The 23,042-nt window shown below is 33.9% G+C and overlaps 1 protein-coding gene across 2 annotated transcripts in view; it reads right to left on the bottom strand.

The window, feature by feature from the left end:
- Rab3-GAP (Rab3 GTPase activating protein) overlaps positions 1-23,042 on the bottom strand; it is a 732,105-nt gene that overhangs the window by 369,212 nt on the left and 339,851 nt on the right. For both annotated transcript variants that reach the window (XM_090399255.1, XM_090399256.1), the window contains one exon: positions 16,539-16,618. In XM_090399255.1, coding sequence (XP_090255381.1) covers positions 16,539-16,618 — 80 coding nt within the window. The remainder of the gene's footprint in view (positions 1-16,538; positions 16,619-23,042) is intronic.

Genomic DNA, 23,042 nt, shown 5'->3' with positions numbered 1-23,042 from the left:
ACTAAATTGAATAACTGTTGTGATAAATTTGGTGTGAAAATCAGAAATAAAAAGACAAAGATCATGAAAAACAGGCAAAAACAATTGACTGTATCCTGAATGGTAAACCTACAGGACAAGTAAAAGGAAAGTTTATATTTTTCACTTGGTTAGAATATAATAAATTTAGTTTAATCCTTTATCCAAGTGTGAGCAAACAAAGCCAGATAGACTTTGCAAACAAACAAGCAAACAAAGATAGGAGTCGCCCTGGTGTTGCACCACCTTACCCCAGTCCTGAAGATACTTTCAGGTGCAAACTTTGTTTGCTCACACTTGGATAAAGGATTAAACTAAATTTATTATATTCTAACCAAGTGAAAAATATAAACTTTCAACATCTTTCTCTAAATCCAGAGTAATTTATTAAAAAGGTGGCACACCGTTTGGCAACTCCTATAGGTAGAGATGACCTTGCTAATGCTTCTGGGTGGTATCTCCACTTGGGCCTGGCTCCCAATGAAGAGACCTCAATAAAGGTCGAAACTAGTCTGGGTAGTGGCCCTTCCCTTAATGCATAACATTAGACATATCTGCAAGGAGATGTGTTTTGCATTATGGGAGATACTGAGATAGGAGTGATAGTAGCTTGCTCCACCTTTGCAAGGAGTCGCCCTAGTGTTGCACCACCTTACCCCCAGTCCTGAAGATACTTTCAGGTGCAACCTTTGTTTGCTCACACTTGGATAAAGGATTAAACTAAATTTATTATAAGTAAAAGGAAAACTTCACATAATTTTTAGTGCAGATGGTAAATTAAACTTGGAAATAAGCAACATAATTAGTAAAGCTGGTATGGCAGGAAGTCAGTTAAAGAAATTTATATGGAATAAGAAAGAAATGAGTCAAAACACTAAATTAGCTGTATACAAGACAGTATTCAAACCAATTTTAATTTATGATCTGAGAGCTGAGTTAGAAATAAAACTTGATCTGAGACTGCACACCTTAGATATGAGTTTCTGAAAAAGATTAGTGGAGTGAAGAGATTAGGAGGTGTGAACAGATGGCATTAATGGCAGTAGTGTATTAAAAATGAGGATATTAGGAAAGAATTTGCTATTGTTAGTATTCAGGAACATGTTAGTAGAGCTAATCTCAGGTGGTATGGTCACTTAAATAGAATGGGAGAGGAAAGATCAGCAAAACAAGTGTTCTTTACTAGGAAAAAGACCCAGAAGAAGACCAAGATGCATATGGATTGATACAGTAAAAAGTACCTTAAACGACAGAAATATAAGATTAATTTGGAGGAAAATTATTGATCAGAAGTTAGTAATGGTGTAAATTTTATATGTAGTACTATCATAATATTCTGTACACCTTGTGAGGATACATATCAGGAATTTGATGATGATATTATTATTACTACACAAGCAAACTCAATGGAGGCTCAAGAGAAACCCAAAAAACATTATGACATGCACTATCCAATATCTGTGCAAAGCTATACTTTGTTTTTAACTCATTAGCAGACATGGCATCCACAACAGACACAAGCAACTTATTCCACTCACTCTCTAACCAAAAAACCTAATCCTCACACCATTTCTCATTTCCAAAGGACCCTAGTCTCCCCCCCCCCCCCGACACACACACACACACACTAGACCTGTTCTGAAAAATATTTTCTGTATTAATTTTATAAAAAACTTTCAGTAATTTGTATGTCTCAATCATATCAAAAAATTTCTGTAAGTCACAAATCTTCAACCTATCTTCATATGGTATATTCTAGGCTTGCCACCATCTTAGTCATCTCTGGATCCTCCCCAGAAACCCAGATGATAGATCCATGCACATTAATCAAGGAGTCTTATCAAGTGGTATAATGACCTGCTTATCTCTGCTCATTTGAGTGTTCCTCAATAACCAAGAAATCTGATGAGGTGTTTTAGGCATGTTTGCAATATGCCTTATAAACTTCAACTTCCTATCCACCAACACTTCCAAATACCTGGTTTCATCAATTTCCTGTAGTTGAGTTCTATCAACATGGTACACAGCTGGTAGTCTTTTCACCACAAAATGCATAACCTCACACTTTGCCCATAGGTATATAATTTATGGACAAGGAGAATACAGCCAGGATTTAAATATTTAAATTTAAATCATATTTAATGATATTTATATCATCCTGCAAAATTTAACATTATTGACTTATCCTGCTTTACACCATTACTTAGTGCTAAGCAAGATAAAAATGGATATTACATGGAAAAGAACAAAGTTGAGCAGCTTTTACAAGTAAACTACAGACAACTATACAAACATCATTATGAAAAAATATCTGAAGCAGTTTGAAAACAAGAACCAATCCTTGAAGTCTCAGTGGCAAACTCTGAAAAACACATTGATAGTTCATTAAGGGAGGTATGTGGTCAAGTTGTCTGTAAGGATAGAAAAATAAGAACAACATGGTGGACACAAGAAGTTAAAGAAGCAGTTCTGGAAAAGAAGAAAGCATGCCAAAATTTCCTAGCAAATAAGTCAGCAGATACCCTAAAAAATATTCTACAGAGAAAAATGTAAGAGAGTTAAGCTGTGTGTAAAAGTATCTAAACAAAAGTCATGGGAAGACTTTAGTAAGAATATAGAAAATAAATATCAGAAAGATGACAAAATGTTCTTCTGGAGGTTATTGAAAAAACTTAGAAATGCAGGAAAGTGCACTGTAAAAGGAATCAAAGATGATAAAGGTGACATGAAACTGAAGATAAAGATACACTAGACAACTGGAGTAATTACTTTCAAAGGCTGTTAAAATGAAACAAACTGTGACAGAACCATACTAGAACATTTTCATGAGGAATGCAAGGAGGAGTACATATCAATACTTGAGGTAGAAAAAGCCATTAAAAACTTAAAATGTGGAAAGGCAGCTTGAGTAGATGATATTTGACCATAATTCAGAGGGCCATTCAGAGGTCGAATTCTAGATGATTAGAGTACTGCTCTCATCATCATCATCATCAGCCATTTTCTGTCCACTGAATAAAGGCCTCTCCCAAAGTCCTCCATTAATTGCTATCTTTTTTTTTCTTTTTATCTTTAATCTCATTCTCCCACCATCTCTTTGGTCTTCCTGTGGCTCTCTTTCCATCTCTAGGATGCCATTCTGATATCAACTTTGTCCATTTTTATAGTACAGGCTCTAATAGTTCTGATCTATCAAAAATGGAATAAAGCTGAATGTGAGAATTACAAAGAATTAATTTCTCTACTAAGTGTTTCAGGTAAGATTTATGAAAGTATGGTTGAAAAGAGGTTGAGAAAGATTTTGGAAGACAAACTTGGAGAAGAACAAGCTGGGTTTGGACTAAAGAGAGGTTGTGATGATCAGATTTTTCACTTTACAACAATGATCTGTACTTAGTTTTGCAGATCTCAAAAAGGCACAAGACAAGGTGTCCCTGAAAAAAGCTTTTCAAAAGTTACAATTATATGGGGTAAATGGAACATTATAGAGAGCAATACATAGTAGTCCATATTTAAGTTGTAAGTCAACAGTTAGAACTGAAGAAAATTCAGGAAGATGATGTAAAATCAGGGGTAAGACAAGGATGCACATTATCTCCACTCTTATTCATTATTTATATGGATCATATTATGAAAGAAAATGGCATTAGGCCTGATATTAGAATTTGAGATGCCAAACTTAGTTCTTTGCTTTATGTACAACATGCAGTACTCCTAAACACATCCAGTGCAAGTCAAGGTTCTCTAACTAAATTAATTAACTACTTTAAAGTCATGTAACAATTTCAGCATGAAAAATCAGCAATAAAAAGACCCAAATGATGAAAATATGCAGAAACATTGAACACATTAACTGCATTTTGAATGGAGGCCTACAGAACAAGTAAAATATTTCAGTTATTTAGGTACAGTTTTAAGTGAAGATGGCAAATTAAATCTGGAATAAACAAAACTGGTATGGTGGATAGCCAGCTGAATAAATTTATATGGCATAAGAGAGAAATTAGCCAAAACAACAAACTAGCAGTATACAAGAGTGTGTTGAACCAGTGTTAAGTTATGGATCTGAGAGTTGAGTTAGAAATAAAGCATTTGATCAAAGACTACAGACATGAGGGTTCTGCGAAAAATTAGAGAAGTGAACAGATGGCACCAATGGCAGAATCATATTAAAAATAAAGATATTAGGAAGGAACTTAACATTGTTAGCATTCAAGAATGTGTGAGCAAGGCCAATCTAAGGTGGTAGATCACTAAAATGAAATGAAAAAGGATTTGCAAAATAGGTGTTTGATGTCAAGATGACAGGAAAGAGGAAGACCAAGGTCTAAAGTGGATAGATTCAGTCAGAAGTGCCTTAGACATGTTTATTTTTTAATCATTGTCTGCTCAGCTGTGCTATTGTTATTTATTTATCATTTTGTCTCAATGTAAAGAGATTGTTTTACACTGAGTGTTAGGTAATTACACAAGAATTTATTCCAAATGGTGCAATGACTTTTAACTGTATTTCTTTTAGAATCTGGAAAATTACTGAAGATAAATTTATACCAAATAAAAATATATATGTTTAACAAAACTAAAACATATATATTTTTTAAAAATTACATAACTACAAAATTAACTGGATACAAGGCCTTCGAAATAAGTCTACACTTCAGAGATTTTCTTATCCTAAAAAAATAAAATCATTCATTCTCTGACTTATTCTATTATTAGGTTGTTTAACATATACTTAATCAAGTCTAGCTACCTACTAGAAGAGATGCTGAAGATAAGTGAAAATATGGACTTAATTTCAACTTCAAAAAAACCAAAACCATGCTGGTAACAAGAGAAAATACCCGATATAAATATTAAGATCAGAGGAAATACTTTAGATCAAGTAGAGAGTTATATATATTTGGGTCAACTAATTACAGAGAATGGAAAGTGTGGTAAGGAAATATTAAGAAGAATAGAAATTGCTAAATCAACCTTCATTAGCACGAGAAACATTCTGATCTCAAGGAAAATTCACACAAAAACAAGAATGAGTCTGTCCAAATGTATGTATATGCAGCAGAAACCGACAATATCAAAATACTGTGAAAATAAACTAGAAGCCTTTGAGATGTGGATCCTCAGAAGAATTCTTAGAGTCCCATGGACTGCCAAAAAAACTAATTTAGAAATATTAGAGATGATTAGAGAAGATAGGAATCTGTTGAAAACCATTAAGAAAAGGAAAACCACCTACCTTAGTCACATACTAAGGCATGAATCCCTACAAAAAATACTTCTAGAAGGAATGATACAAGGAAAAGAAGAGGAAGACAAAGAACAGATTGGATGGGAAATATTAAGGACTGTACCTTTTTGTCCTATGAAGAATGCAAAAGAGAAGCACAAAACCGTACATGGTGAAAGCTCATGGTAGTCAAGCTCCTGGAAGGAGATGACATCTGACAAGACAAGAATCATGTCTAGCACACTAGACACTTTGTTTACACAACAAAATGTTCAGTCAGTTTTCTTGTTCAGCCCTTTCCTAGAACTCTCTCTCTTCACTTCCATGGGATCCTTTTTTAATTCCTTATTTAGTATATAATTTTTACAATCATTCCTCCTGTTTCACTGAAGTATAAATATTCTTACCTCTCACAGTTCAATTTGATGCACAAATTATCGATTTTTGTACCAGAGAAAGAAGTTTGTTTCTTCTACTACTTCATAAACAACATATCTAAATAGAACTCTTTATGTTAAGCCACTTTACAGTTTCAGATTTTACTAATTCCATTGCTTTTTCCAGTAGAATAACAAATAAATCTGGCATCCTTAAGACAGAAGATGAAACTTTTTATTCAGCATTTCCTCAAACATTGAATTAGAATGTCAATTCCAATATCTTCTTTTATTCACTAAACACTTGGTGACAGTCTCAATCTTCCAGTTTAAAGATTCACAGTGCTACTATTATTTTTTTTGGAATCTTCTATTTATATTCTCCTGACCGTCACATTTTTTTAAAAAAAAACTTCCTTAGAACGAAATTCTCTGGTTGCCACCACTCTTGAATCCCCCCCCCTCTCTCTCTCTCTCTGTGTTTTCCCACATTATCAAGGTGCCAAACACTCATCAACCTCATTGATGTGCATGTGCACTTCATGTAAATTGCATCCGAGAAGTCATGTAGTAATGGCTGACATGCTGTCTTCTCTTCATTAGCGTAAAGAGAATGTCATTACAAAACACAACCAAATATCTCAACACTTAACAATTTTAGACTTCAATAAAAAAGATTGAAAGTAACACAACTAACAGAATCTAGTAAGCACATCAAATCTCAATTCGTTTACATTTCAATTTAACATTATTAGTATCAATAAAGGGCACATCGCAAGTGCCGATTATACGTGTTATGAAACCAAAACTATTAATATATTAGAATAGTGCAACAATTGTAAAAAGATTCATAATTTTAAATTATGATTATTTTTACAGAAACACAAAATGTTAGATATGACAATATTGGAGTGCTGACAAGTAACAGACTCATTGGGAGAAAAATTGTGGATAGGATATTAATAATAATGTAAACCTAATCATTTAGTGCTGTCATAGTATCTTGAACGCTACTTGAGAGTATATATCAGGAAATTGATGACTACTGTTCTACCCAATTTTGCATCATCAGTAAACATCTGAATATTTCCTATATCATTAATAATGTATTAATAACAAATTAAATTTGTCAATAATAACAAACTCAATGGTTTGTTAGTCAATAATAACAAACTAGTCACAGTGGCATTCTACTGCAATCTACTCCTGAATAAAGTACTGTCTGGTATATCTCTATCAACCACCCTGTTATTATCCACTTCAACTTCATATTCATCCCCCAAGTGCTGTAATTCATTGATTAGAATTCCATGTAGTATCCTCTCAAAAGCCTTTGCAAAGTCCAGTAGTACCACTGTAAACCTATTACCATCATCGAACTCAAATGTCAATGTATTGTAAGCAATTTACTAAGGTATGGCCTACCATACCTTAGTAAAGTCCCCCATAATAATTTACTTGCTGTCCACCCAATGAGTTTATTTGCTGATGCATACTATCTGCATTATTCTTCACATCCTCTGGTCTACAGCAACAGCAACCATGTGTTTTATGCCTCAAATGCACTATTTTACTGGGCTCCAGCTGAAATCTTACTTCCTTTGGTTACAGTTCATCAGCTATCATCAATAATATCTCACTCCCTCCCCTATTCTTTTTTTGCCCATCCTTCCTGAAAATACTATACTCTTCACATTCTATTCCACTTACTATATCATCTTCCATCAGCCATGTCTCACTAATGCCAATAACTTTTGGACAAAACTCTCCTGTTGTTCTGAATGCTCCTAGCATTAGTGTATATACAGTCCCCCTATACCAGGGATGCACAAACTTGTTAAGGCCGAGGGCCGCATAGTTCCACTGTTACTTATGGGAGGGCCACCAAAAAAAAAATTGCAAATTATCTACCATATATTGTTTATTTTATTTATACCTATCATAATTGTTACAAAAAAGGTAATAAAAAGTAAGTGAATTTAATTTGATGCATGACACTGCATTGATTTGACAATTGTTTTGATGTTTGGTTCGAGTTTTGTAGTAGCCAACCGCAAAATTGATTCTAAATTTTCATCAGTCAAGCGGTTCCTATTTTTTGATTTTTTGTTAATATTCATGACTAAAAAAGTTTGTTCACAAATATATGTTGAGCCAAAGAGGCTTGCACATTTTAATGCATTATCTAGCAACCATTTATAATTGTTTTTATCGACACAATGATCGAAGTTTAATAAACTGCCTTTGTTAAATTTATTTCGCAGGCTCTCGTCGCTTTGAATGTCGATGAGTTCAAGCTGTGCTGATTCGGGTGCATTTTCAGGCAAAATGGCAAAAGGATTGCTAAATAAATCTAGAACGGTTTCACTTTTTTAAAATCAGAAAACCGATCCTTGAAGGCTGATATCAAGTTATCAATCTTTTCAACATACACAGTTTTGAAGTTGACATTGAACTTTTCAGAAACTTTCTTATAATTAGGAAAATGGATGTAATTCCCTGACTTCAGTTGGATTTGAAATAGATTTAACTTGCACTGAAAAGACAAAATGTGGCTGTAAAGTTGAGTAACCAATTGATCTTTGCCCTGAAGTTGCGTATTTAACGTATTTAAATGATTAGTAATGTCAACCAGAAAGGCTAAGTCACATAACCAATCTGGATTTTTTATGTCAGGGACGTTTTTGTTTTTTTCAGTCATGAAGATTTCAATTTCATCAATTAAATTTAGAAACTGCTCCAATGTTTATCCACAACTTAGCTACCTCATGACTACAGCACTTTTGCAAATCAAGCACACGATATTATTAAACGACTGCACAAAACCATATTTTTCGGTCCAGCTATCCTGAAACTGCCGTTTTTCATCCTGTAGTTTGCGTTTCCTACTTGGCCCTGCTTTATCCATTGTAGAATTTATTTTTTACCGTTTCCTAGGGGTGATAATTGATTGTAGCAACCGCACCTACGAAAACAAAATACTCATATGACAAATAGATGAATTATAAAATTTGTTAACATTATTACTAACCGATTATCATAAGTAGACAGGCAATCGTGATGTCCCAGCTACTTTGCTTTGCGCATGTACCATTTTTAAAAATTACCTGTCGTGTAACTTGTTAAAGTTAAAATAACACATGGTGAAGCGGGCCGCAAGCAAATCAATGGAGGGCCGCGGTCTGTGCATCCCTACCCTATACCAACAGCTATCCTTACGCTTTTATACTAACTATATCAGTGTTTCTCAAAGTATGTTAAGCGTACCCTTGGGGATATGCAAAAGGTCTCCGGGGGGAGTATGTGGCAATTTTTGGCAATGCATCATTAATGCATGGAATCGTTATATTTCTCAACAAATAGTGCAATTAGAGACAACTAGGATAAAAACTGCACTAACTAAAAAATCACATCTCCCCTCCAACAGAAACTGCTGTATAGACTCAAGCAAAACCATCTGTTTCCGGTGCAACATATGGTTTTGCTTGACACCACCCCCATCGTGAACATGTTAAAACTAAGAAATATATAGTGAATATGTTTCAGATATTATGGAATTCAGTTGAAGAGAATTAGCATTTCAACTCAGCTGTTGAAATGCTAATTTGTCTTTGGTTCGCACGATCTTTTGTTAATACCGCACCAATCATATGCACTTCTTCATAGCTGCTCTATGTATCTCAAGTCTTGTAAATTACTGGTAATTTTTGCTCGAAATAATGGGAAAGAAGATGAAGCTATTTGAGTAGATGACTTTGACGATGCACACGAGGAAACTGTTCTCTGTGCCAAAAGTAGTGATAGCAAGTAGGAGCTTCTTGGTAAGTCACACCATTTGTAGTTTTTTCTGAAAACTTTAGTTTCCGAAAATCCCCGCATCTCGCATCACGATTTTTTAGCTTTAATTTTGGGAAAAAAGTGTGAGTTATATTCGAGTAAATATGGTAATTTTTTTAGCTTTCAAATTCTTAAGAATGGATCACTGGTTAAAGAGTGGATTTATAAAACCCCCAAAAGAGAGCAATATAGCAAATACAAGTAGCTGTAAGCAACAAGAAAATTGATAGTGCATCTGAATCAAATGAAACTGATAAGGGTATGTTGTCTGACATCTCTAGAGAACCAACTAGGAAGAAGATGAAAAATCTTCTTAAGTATGATATAAATTACTTAAAATTCATATCATACTTATGAAGAATGATATGAATTACTTGAAATGTGGATTTTCATGGATGGGAAATGAAGAGGAACCTATTCCAAATTTTGTTCTATTAAAAATAAATCATATTTTTTGTTTACATGAACATATAAATTCAAATAAAATAGACATCTACAATGAAATATACTTTTTATTTATTTATTAGTTGATAAGGGGATACTTGGTAATAATGAAAATTTAAGAAGGGATATGCGGATATCTGAAGTTTGAGAAACACTGAACTATATCATTCTGGTTTGTTACTAGTAGTACTAACTCAGGCATTTTTGTAGATTCTCATACTCAATTGCTTCACTGGTATCTGTGGATTCACTCAACAGTTTCCACTTTAACAGCTTCAGTATCCCTGATTTTACATCTCTAATCTCACTTCATTCAAAAACACTTATTCCAGACTCTAAACACCAAATCCATTCAAGTGCAAACCATCCACCTTGTATAAGTCCTTTTGTTTGTCAAACTTTCTCCACACATCCACAAACTCCACATCATTCCTCCTGCATAACCTACACATTGACTCATTCACTATCACGGTTCTCCTCAACTCATCTTTGTCACACCATAGCACTCTCTCATGCTTGTCCTTTACTACTTTGAGTAATTCTTTCATGTCCTCCCTCATACTCGTCTCCTTTCAAATCATTTGTTGCTGTCAAAGCAATCAACTCTTTCGCTTTGTCGTTCTGCATTCTAACAGCCTCGATACTTCATTAATCTTTGCACCCAGAAAGCACAATTTCATCAATCTCTCACACAAGAATCTCCTTACTTTTCCTTTCTCACTTAGTCCAGCATCCCTTTCTCTTTTCTTACAATTCTTTCTTTCTGTTCCAGCTGAACCACTCTCCAGATGTTTCTGCATTTGCTGAAACTTCAGTTCTGTGAATTATTCCACATAAGCACACTATCTCTCTCTCAGCCAACTCTTCATTCTTCATCTTTCATACTACTATTCTTTTTGACTATCACTTTTACTCTCTCCATCCCATCTTCTGTTACACCATCACACACATTTTCAAGTGTACACTCCCTGTTATGTCCATCACTTAAATCTCTCATGCTGCACTCCTGACATTCATTTTTATAACATTTTCAGCACATCCCTCTTCCTTGCTTTCAAATCAAAGTCCATTCACCTTTGGTAACGAGTACATTTTGCAGATATTGCATTGCATAAAGTCCTTCAGGTTGAATTCCTTGAACAATGATGTTTTGGAATCCACTTTCTACTTAACGTTGGTGCCATGTGCCATGCATGTTATGTAACTTACCATACAAAATAACATATTTAAGGACAAAATTAACTTTAATTACCACCATAACATGATCTACTTCTAATACAGTTTCTATCTGGTATCGCTAGTTTATTAAAACAAACATCTTAAGCACTTTAAGAAAAAAAAAGCCTGTTTCACCTTAACAAAAAATGTCGATAATTAAGATAGCTTGCATTAACACCAAAATAAAATTATTGCTAATCCTAAAATTCATAATCAGCTTGAAAATATGTCAACACAAGAATCCAAAGTGTGGATTTTCCTAGTCAAAACCAGCTAGTACTATCATTATTTCCATTTATTTTTAAACAGAATGATTGACGAGAATTTTTTTTACCCTTCAAAAAAACAAAAAGGATAAAAAAAAATTCTCGTCGATCATTCCGAAATCTAGTAATATCTAATATTTTGAATAACCTTTGCCCTACACTCTCTATTCATGACAAATGAGCATTAGTGGCAGCATGGTTATTTAAATGTTCACATAAAACAATGTATGTGCGTGCATGTGTGTGTTACAAATGGTCTTATGATAGCCTCCACATTTCAGCAATGACTGTGACTAGAAAGACTTGAATTCAAATCCCATCTAGAGTGCAAAGAACTTTTACAAAGACTTTTTAACAGAAGGTAAGTTAGTGGACCTCATAACAGAGTTGTATGAGTTTTTCCTCCCAGAAATTCATTTTCATTCTACAAGATATAGAAGCCAGCTAGCTTCTATACAACAGACTATATAGAGAGAATTAACCATCCCATCATAGCATTATAGAGATTATAGATTTCTATGATACTAAGTATCTATAATTTACTGCTAATCCTTCCTAATCCACTGAACCAGCCTTGATGTGTTTACACATCGGTAATTACATGGATGTGAAGTGTCCATTGACATTAATGTAACCTTTGGATATTACAGAAATAATATTGATATAAAACTTATATTTTGATATATTTTATTTATGTGGCTGTTTGGATAGCTAAACTTAAGATATAAGAAAAAATTACCTTATTTAAACCAAAACTGGAATGTATTGACAAATTTTAATAGTGATCCTAATGATCAAACTTTAAATTTCATCTAGCCAGTACAAAATTATCAGTTTGAATTGTTTAATTATTTTGACAAAAATTCTCCAACTGAAATCAAAACCAAACTAAGTAACACTTTTGTATGTATCCAAAATTTCATCCATACAGAGCAAAACTGGCACAATAAGTAATTTCAACATGTTTTGTTTCTGTGTCCTTGCAAAAAGTCCAGATAAAGCAAATACTGGAATGGATTGACAGATTTCAGAAACAAAGTTCAAGTCTAAAGATGGTACAACACCTTTATCCACCTTTACAATGAGGGCAACTCATTGTAAAGGTGGGTAAAGCTCTGATCACTATTCTTAGTATTTTCCCATAGTGATCAGAGCTTTACCCACCTTTACAATGAGTTGCCCTGGTGTTGTACCATCTTTAGACTTGAACTTTGTTTCAGGTGCAAACTTAATTGTTTGCATACTTGGGATTAGGAGTTAAAATAACCAAGTTTATAAAATAACTTGGTTATCCTAATATACAATATCCCCAGGTTAAAAATTTATTACATCTATATCTCCTCCAGAGATTTTTATTAAAAATAAAAACACCTTGTTGCAACTTCTATAGGTAAAGTTGATAAGGCTCCGTATTACTATAACTTTATTACTATTTATTACTCCGTATTACTATAAGTTTATAAAATAACTTGGTTATCCTAATATATATATATATAGATATATCTATATATATCTATATATATATGAATGCTAGAAGTATTCAAAATAAGTAGAACAAACTTGTTGCATTGGTTGATTCTGTTCACTCAAAAATTTTTGGAATAAGTGAGACATGGTTGGATGAGGATGACATCCTGACAAGAATATAGATGGAAGGATATAATGTTTTTTTGGGAAAATAAAAAAGCAGAAAAGGAGGTGGAGTGCTGCTGATGATAAAATGAGTTGTGCCCAAGCAAATTAAAGATGAAAGGAGGGAAGTAGAGGCAGTGGTTTTGATGCTGTGTGGTCTGAGATAGAGGTAGATAGAATGAAATAGTTAGCTGGATGTTGCTAAAGGTCTAATAATGTGCAAAGCAGTGAGCATAATCAAACGAGAACATTTTCTATGTTGCAGAACAGTTGGGATGAGATGTCGTATTTATTGAAATGAAATATCCTGAAGCAACAGCTGTGCTAATTTTTCTGTTCATTTTTCTTTAATGTTTTCATTTTTTGCAACATATATGATACCTTCTCTCATTTTTTAAGACAATCTAAAATTTATATCTTTGATTCTAGAGAAATAAAGTTTATTTAGAGCAGCACTTTTGCAAAAGAGGTATTATAAAGGGTCCAGAAATGATTGACTAAGGCCATTTATGGTCTCTGGAATGTTGAATATGAATAAAGGTTGAGAAGATGCAATTTACAGAGTCTAGCATATATGAGAAGGAAGGGGGGGGTATGATAGAGATAAGTAACTAACAGGCTTTTCATAGAATGGTGGGAGATGGCAAGAGGTCATCCTTGGAAGATGTATAAGGATTGTGTGAGAAGCTGGTTTTTGCATGGAGAGTGGTGAATTATTGGAATGCATTGCTTGTGGGTGTGGTAACTGCAGAGAATGTGAATATTTAAGGCACCAGATAATGAGCTGTGTTTGGCAGAGGGACTTCCAATGATGAGTCTTTGATTACATAGAGGTATGAAGGTGACAATTATAATAGTAGTAGTAGTAATTATATGAAGAGCCAAAGACTTCAACTGGGTGCTGCACTATCCAGGTATTTGCTTACGCTTGGAATCGCTGAATTTTATATAGTTTCTATATTCGGCATGAAACTCTGAGTTTCTTATTCGGCTAAGAAACAATATGGGATGTAATATCCCTTATCTTAAATAATTATATGTTATTTTAACAGAATGAAATAAAATTTACCAGAAATATTTCACCCTCACCACAAACACACACGAATAATAAAAGTTCCGTATCTCACAGAAATAACACGTACAGGAATACAATTTATCTGCAGCGACACTGCTCAACGGGCAGTGTCGGATTCACTTGTTATGTGCATTGACAAGTGCAAACGAATATCGGCGAGTCTAGCCCGACTGACCAAACGTGATAATTCTAATGCTGCGTTAGATCGCAGTGCCTTTGTTTCATAATCTAAAGTGTTAATCGAACATTTCCAATTATTAACTTCTCAATCAATGTCGAAACATAAGCTGTAACCTTTAACATGTTGTATTGCATTTATATAATGTTGTGAGCATTGTTATTATTTATAAACACAAACAAACTGAGAACAAAATTTAATTTTTTCGTTTTTTTCCTTGGGGGTGCTGCAGTGTCGCAGTGCTTATGTACAAGCCACCACGGAGTATGATACTCTAAGAGAAAGGATGGTTTTGTGTGTGTGGGGGGAGATTCTCTTGTCTTCATAATTTACTATGATAAAAAAGACTTACTACAACAGCGACAACTGATATGCATCATATGGAAAAGAGCTCTACTATGATACTGCTAAAATTTGTAAAAATATTTGATAAGACACCACAAAGTACATAAACTGAAGTAAAAGGATATAAAGCTAATGAGAGTAACTGATGGAAAGTGAGTAGCATAAAGCAAAGTTAAATCAAGGTGAAGGCAAGTTACCAGAACACACCGTACTTGGACTACTGCTATTTAAATTGTATATTAAGGATAACAGGATTAATGCTTGAGTGGGAACAGCAATACTGCATAAAGGTGACATATAAAGATCCTACAGGATGACATATTAATTTTCAGTTTTCATGAAGACTTACATAAACAAAAAAAGATAATTGTATCCTTAATAATAATTTCTATGTAGCATTACAGTAATTTCTCTATGCTGTTGTGTTTACTCAAAATAGTCAGGATGTTTTTTTTATGTTAAAACTCTATGAACAGTTGAAAACATTAAATATAATGTTCCTATCCTTTCATTTGTATCATGGGTTAGATAATACAGAAATGCTTTGGAGACCAAACACTGAATTTTTTTCAAGTCACTTAAAGCTTCAAAATAACCATGGTAGAAGTCTATTATTAAGTGATAAAATCATCTACTCTCTCCAAAAACTTTCACAAACATCCATTTCAGAGTGAAATTCAAATTCTTTGCCTGTAGGACAAAATGCAGATATGTTATTCACTCGGCCAACTAGGCTGCTATAACTTGGTATAAGTCTCAGAAGATTTGATGATATTTTAACTAAGGGACTGCCTTGAATCATTTTTTTGAGAAAGAGCCATAGGTTTAAATCTTATCCCTGAAGAAGAAGCTTTAAAAAAAAAAAAAAATATATATATATATATATATATATATTGTGACCATACATATTTGATATCTTAACAGACTTGTGGATATAATTAAGATTAAGCACAATGTTAATGACCTACATACCCAAATAGGTATTATGAACATGCAGATTTAATGATATGTGCATATATCAATGATACCATCATATTTAGCAATAACATTGACAGGTTTCTGAAACGCCATGAACTTACAAGGAAACCAAAATGAAGGTTGCTAAGAATAATATCAAAGAACTAGGTAATATACCTCCAGAATATGGTGCCTCAATGAGACTAGAAGTGCATTATCCTTTTTGTATAGTAGTTTCCTATTTATACAAGAATACTGTGCTCTGGAATGTTGAAAAAGTGCATATCATAGGAACGTAAACTAAATGAAGAAATAAGAATTGCTGCTGATATGATAGGAGCACCAACCACATACCCCTGAACATTATCACATATTCTCACTCTAATAAATGAAGAAATGACATAATAGTAGCTAAGAAATATAGTAAAGACAGAGAAAATTTCTTGCACCTAATATTTGACAAATTGCTTAATCATCTTAAATCAAGAAAACAAATGTCAGAACAACAAACAGATAAGTCAACTCACATGAAAGATGACAAACCTGTTAATGAACAAGAAAGTTTCTAGTTAATGATCTCAGTGTAGATGTATCTTGAATTTCCGTAGTGCATGCACTTAGATGTTAAACAAAATGTAGATATTTTCAGATGGTGCTACTGATATGAAACAATCTATAAAGTAAACAGCAGTGCATATCTAAGGACAAATGAAAATAAATTTGTGATTTGGGGATATTTGAAAATGACTTATGTGATAATCTTATAATTAGATGCAATATGCAAATTTTAAGTAAAAATTAAATGTTCTCGTTAGTATATCCTACTGTACCTGATATTGTCAGTACTCAACACAATAGGAATATGCATGTCAGTTTGAATTATCCGGTATTTAATAAGTTTTCTACATTTACTATATACATTAAAAAGTTATTATAAAAGCAATATAAAAATGGAACATACCTTTATTTGATTTATTTTTCAGGCATATTTTAAATTCTTTTAATAAATGGAGATCTCTTATGCGTTTGCTATTTCTTTCACTGTAGGGAGGAGAGAGAGAAGCCATTATCAGTGTGGGAATGGTTATACAAAGCAAAATACTAACAACAAATTATTTAAATGATATTAGCTGTGTGGACATATGATGCAAGTAGATCGAGATATTAAAGGGGAAAGAAAAACTGCCCATGACTAAGGAGAAAGAGACTTTCCCATATTTTTAGTAAAGACATACGATTACTTGGTTTAAGTCTGGGTGGTATTATTAAGCCTTTCAGTATTTTCTTTAAATGAATGTTTGTATTTAAAGCAACATTGTTGAAGTAATTGGATTTTGGGACCAGTATCTACATCATGTAGTGCTAAGCCAGGCATCTCAGGTTTATTATAAGCAACATAAGACTAATGCTTATAATAAACCTGAGATTCATTTTTCCACAAAATGACCAGAGTGTCCAAAATAAAGACGATTACCATCACATGGGAACTGGTAAATGCCTGGAAGAATAAGAGTAGACTATCTTTCCTCAGAGGAAGGAAGCCAAGATGAGAGTTTACTGATCAGCAAGAATGTTGGTATCAAGTTATGCTTCTTACAATTCTTGAAACAGGCACTGGAGATGTAAAGAACTGGAATTAACAGTCATTCTCTTCAAGCTACTGATTTAATGAAATGAGTATTTAGGATAAGGTCAGTATTTACAATGACATCATTGAAGTAATCAGGTTCTTGACTAGAAGATTCTATGTTCAGTATCTACACAATGTTGTGCTAAGGCAGATTGCTCAGGTTTATTATAAACACTGTAAGACTGGTGTTACTGCATTCATTTTTCCACAGAACAAACAGTTTGTCCAAAATAAAGAAGATTATAATCACGTGGAACTAGGTAAAAGCCTGCTAGGATACGAGGAAACTGTCTGCTTTATATGAAGGTAGCCAAGTTGAGGTTATCAATTGGAAAGAATGTTGGTATCAAGTTATATTTCTTTAAGATTCTTGAAACAGATGCCAGAGTTGTAAGGAATTGGAATTAATAGTCATTCCCTTCAAGCTACTGACATTATGAAACAAATATGTAAGCTTATGTGCTGGTTTACATACGTAATTAAATTTAATGGAATGAATACAGCACAGAGAAATAATTAAACAAGTTTAAAGAAATACAATCTCTGCACTGCTCTGAAATTCCAGATGCCACAGTTGTAAGGAACTGGAATTAATAGTCATTCCCTTCAAGCTACTGACATTATGAAACAAATATGTAAGCTTATGTGCTGGTTTACACTCGTAATTAAATTTAATAGAATGAATACAGCACAGAGAAATCATTAAACAAGTTTAAAGAAATACAATCTCTGTACTGCTCTCAAACTTCATCTGCAGGCTGGCTGCTTTTATTCACTCTCCTAAGGATTCACTTCCTCTCCTTTCTGTTCCAGGTGTTTACACGGTTCCTTGTTTTCGTGACTCATCATATTATGGTGAGTCGCAAAACCAACATCTGCCTTGCTGAACATGAGGAATATATTGGCCACCACAACTATAGTTAGTCAGGTCTAGTTGACCATGTCTTGGTTACCTTGCACAGGATTTGATGGGGGGTAGGTGAAACTACCATGCTTCATCACAGTATCTTTATGTCACATGCAAAATTTGTTTCCTTACACTCAGATAAACCATTAAACAAGAATATAATTTCTTGGGAAGTTTAATTTAAATCAAACAAATGTGATATGAAAATGAGTGCATAAGTAACATGCATGGGAAATAGCAATTATCAACAGCATTCGCAGTAAGAAATCCATATAACATACCATTTCAGTTATATTGTCTGTTCCCATACCAAACATATGGGAACAGACAATACAATTTGCAAAACTGATTGTGATGGCAATAAAAGCAGAATAATATTTTAGGGAAAAGACTTACAGGAAGATCTAGACAGAGAGATCTAGCTCACAGTACCTTATAAGAAAGAAATATAAGAGGTGATCATACCGGAGAACATACAAGTAATATTCCACTCTGGAACTAAACATCATCATCAAATTCCTGACATGTACCCTCAAGGGATGTACAGGATATGATAGTATTACATGATCTTATATTTCTATCATCTAAGGCACTTTGTACCGTATCAATCCACCTATATCTTGGTCTTCCTCTGGGTCATTTTGCTGTCAACTTGGCAGAGAACACTTGTTTTACTAATCTAACGCATTCGTGGATGCCGACAATGTCAAGTTCTTTCCTAATATTCTCATTTTTAATATGATATTGCCATTGATGCCATCTGTTCCACCTCTAATCTTTCTCAGGACTCTCATATCTGCGGTCTCTAGGCTTTGGTCAAGTGTTTTACTTCTCACCCAGCTCTCAGATCCATAAGCTAAAACTGGTTTGAACACTGTCTTGTATACAGCTAATTTAGTGTTCCGACTAATTTCTCTCTTATTCCATATGAATTTATTCAATTGACTTCAAACCATACCAGCTTTGCTGAATCTGTTGTCTATTTCTATATTTAATTTACCATCTTACTAAAAATCATTCCTAAGTAGCAGAAATGTTTTACTTGTTCCACAGGTTCCCCATTCACAACACAGTTGACATTTTCAACAATTCTAACTATTTTCATTGTCTTTGTCTTTTTAATGCTGACCTTCATACCATATCTATTACAACAGCTATTCAATTTAGTCAGAGAATCTTGCAGACTTGTAGCGGATTTATTTAGAAGTATAACATCATCCGCATAAAGCAAAGAGCTGACATCAACATCTCCAATTTTGATATCATGTTTAATACCACTTTTCTTCGTAATGTGATCCATATAGATAATGAATAACAGAGGGGATAATGTACATCCTTGTCTCACACCAGATTTAACATTAAACCCATCTTCCTGTACTTCCTTCAATTCTAACTGTTGACTTACAACTCAAATAAAGACTAAGTATTGCTTGATATAATGCCCCATTGACACCATATAACTGTAGCGTATTGAATAGCTTCTCTCTTGGCACCTTGTCATATGCCTTTTCAGATCGAGAAAACTTAAATACAGATCTCTGTTATATTCCCATGCTTTCTCAACTATTTGTCATAAAGTGAAGATCTGATCCTGACAGCCTCTATTTGGACTGATTCCAGCATCTTCTTCACCAAGCTTTTCTTCCACAATTCTCCTCAACCATTTCGCAAGTAATTGATCTTGCCAGGAACACTCAGTAGGGAAATACCTCTGTAATTCTCACATTCAGTTTTATTTCCCTTTTTATATATGGGTATTATTAGAGCTCTACTCCAATCATCGGGAATTCATCACTCTGTCCAGGCTTTCTGAACTATGCAGTGCAGCCACTGTAAGACTTTTATACCACCATACTTCAGCATTTCTGGTCGAATATCATCTACTCGTGCTGCCTTTCCACATTTCAAGCCTTTGATGGCTTTTTCTACTTCAAGTATGGATATGTATTCCTGACTGTATGCCTGTTGAGTGTTTTTTACCACTGTGCTATCACAGCTTGTTTCATTTAGCAATTTTTCGAAGTAATTACTCCATACTTCAAGGGTATCTTTTTCTCCTGTTTTCATGTCACCTTTATCATCTCTAACTCCTTTCACAGCACTCTTTCCTCCATTTCTAAGCTTCTTCAACAACCTCCAGAATATCTTACCACCTTCTTGATATTTATTTTCTATGTTCTTTCCAAAATCATCCAATGACTTTTGCTTAGCTAGTTTTACACAGTGTTTCGCTTTCTTACATTTGTCTCTGTGTTCTCTAAGAGCAAAAGCTGACTTATTTGTCAGGAACTTTTGATATGCTTTCTTCCCTTCACTGCCTCTTTAACTTCCTGTGTCCACCATGGAGTTTTGATTTTTCTATCCTTGCAGACTACCTCAGCACATGCCTCTCTGGCTGAATCAATCAGGGTTTTCTTCAAGGCTTGCCACTGAATCTCCAAGGTTTGGTTCCTGTTCTCAAACTCGTTCATTTTTTCTTTAATAATCTTCGTGTATTTTGGTCTACAGTTCACATTTGAGAGCTGCTCAACTTTATTCGCTTTAAAACTTTCTTACATGTTATTCTTTTCAATATGAAATTCAAATTTATCCTGCTCAAGACTAAATAGTGATCACTTCCAATTTCAAAATCCTCCGTACACTCTGGTGTCCTGCACCAGGGAGAAAACATCACTATCAACAGTAACATAGTCAATGAGACTTTTCTTATTCCTTGCTTCTTCTCTCCATGTGAATTTGTGCACATTTTTATGTTGGAGCAGGGTGTTAGTAATAACCAGTCCATGTCCTGAGCAGAAATCCAACAAGTATTTGCCATTATTATTAACTTTGCTCTTTTCTCCAAATTTTCCCAAAATATTTTTGTATGTCTGACAATCATTTCCTACTCTGCTATTTAGATCCCCAACAAGGACCAACTTTTCCTTTTTCATTGTGTCAGTTGCTTTTTCTAAAGCATCAAAAAATTCCTCCACTTCTGCCTTCGAACCTTCTGTGGGATCATAGGCACAAATAAGTCTCATTGTTCAATTCCCCATTCTGATATTAGCCCACATCACTCTACTTGAGACTGCCTGCCATTCAAGAAGATTAGCCTCATATTTTGTGTTGAATACTATGGCTACTCCTTCTTTTCCTTGAATGTCATTTCCTGAATATAACATTTTGTATTTATTGCTCAGAAAGATTTCACCAGTTTGTCTTTTTTGTTTCAGTCACCCCTATTATGTCGATCTGGTACTTATGTAATTTCTCAGCTAGCTCCATTTCTTTGCCATTTTGAGGCTTCTTATGTTGATAGTACCGATCTTTAACTCTGGTGATGTTGAGTTGGGGTGTGCTTTCAGATTTGTTCCAGTAGCTGACTGTTCGCTGTTCGCCCTGGTTCCCTGGCGAAAACAACGGGGCCTTGTTTGACTGGGTGACGCTCCAGCCTGCATGAAATTTTGTCATGTTGTACCATCATTTTGTATATTGGTTTAAGCCAATAAGAATACAATTTGGTTGGCTAAATCCCAAATTGCCAGCCCATCCTCATTCATTCATTCAGTATCCAGGTAGATACCCAACAGGGTGCACCACGAGAAGGTGAGGATTGAACATTAGGTCAGAAGCCCTGGTCGGTTCTCTGCATTCCTTTAAAGACTATGTGGAGGTCTCCTCTTAGTTATACAGCTTTGACCCTTAAGAACCCCGGAACAAAACATATGATAGAAAAATGATAATGAATCTTTAATTAGTAATGGATTACCAATAATAACCTTAACAATCATCCTGAGGTTTGCAGAAGAAAATGTTGAGAAAAAAAAAAATACTATAGTACCAGAAAAATTTTTCTTATTATCTATATCAACATTTTCCAAACTGCACATAGCCTAGGAATCCCGCAGCCTCAACCAAATACAATTTTTTTGCACCTATATACTTTACTAAATTAAATAAAGAGATCTGTACTACCAATAAAAATAAATAAAATAAATTTAATTTCACCATTCATTCAATCATTACAATGTGTTGTCTACTGTGTATTTATTAATTTTTAAATAAGAATTACTATAAATGATGCTTAACATCACTTTGTGTGTTGGGAGGAAGAGAAGTCAATTTAATCCTCAAATCTGGCTTGATGTGTAATCTATTTCTGTACTTCTTAGAAAACCCAAAACAAGAAGCCCCTTTCACAATTAATGTCATAAATAATGAGGCATTAGAAATCCGACTACTTTTCAAAGGTACTTGTAAACACTCATTTTCAATAACTCAGCCAAAAATTACCAAATAATCTATCAAACTTTTTTTTTTTTTTTTGCAGGAAACTTCAATTAATGAATCCATTTCTGATTCATTCATTTGTAATATTGTTTTCATTTTTCCATGTTCACAGTAAAGAGGTTTTCTAACATGCATTTTACTGGTATGAATTGGAGAAAAATATTCATCTGAGCTTGATTCAAGCCCAAAAAGATGTTCTTTAATTGCTGCAAAAATCATAACCGAGATATCAGTTTATAATATAATACTAAAGTAAAATATGCAAAAATGCCCCTTTCAACTCATTACACCAAAAGCAAAGTTTTTTATTTGCTGCTTCTTTCTTTCAATTTAAACACATTTATATCAGCACCTTGAAAATTTTAATTTACCTTATTTAAAAAACAAAATGTGACATCGGTAGGGCCTCTTAAACAGGACTATTATTATATATATCTTCAGTCATGAATACAGTAGATGAGAGAGGTATTTTTTTTTTAAATAAATGAAAAAACTATGCAAATTTCATTAGATAATGAAATTTGCATATCATACAGATCACATCATCATAGATGATGTGATCTGTATGCTTTCTGCTATAGTGTTTAACACATTATCAGTTGGTAAAGCAATGGGCCAAACTAAGTTTATTTTCTGGATGCATATGAGCATGTTAT

The sequence above is a fragment of the Typopeltis vanoorti genome, chromosome 10 (assembly GCF_054136105.1).
Source record: "Typopeltis vanoorti isolate ZY-2024b chromosome 10, IOZ_Tvanoo_1.0, whole genome shotgun sequence".
NCBI classification, from domain to species: Eukaryota; Metazoa; Arthropoda; class Arachnida; order Uropygi; family Thelyphonidae; genus Typopeltis; species Typopeltis vanoorti.
The sequence above is the reverse complement of the archived record's forward strand: the minus strand, read 5'-3'. Positions and strand labels throughout refer to the sequence as shown.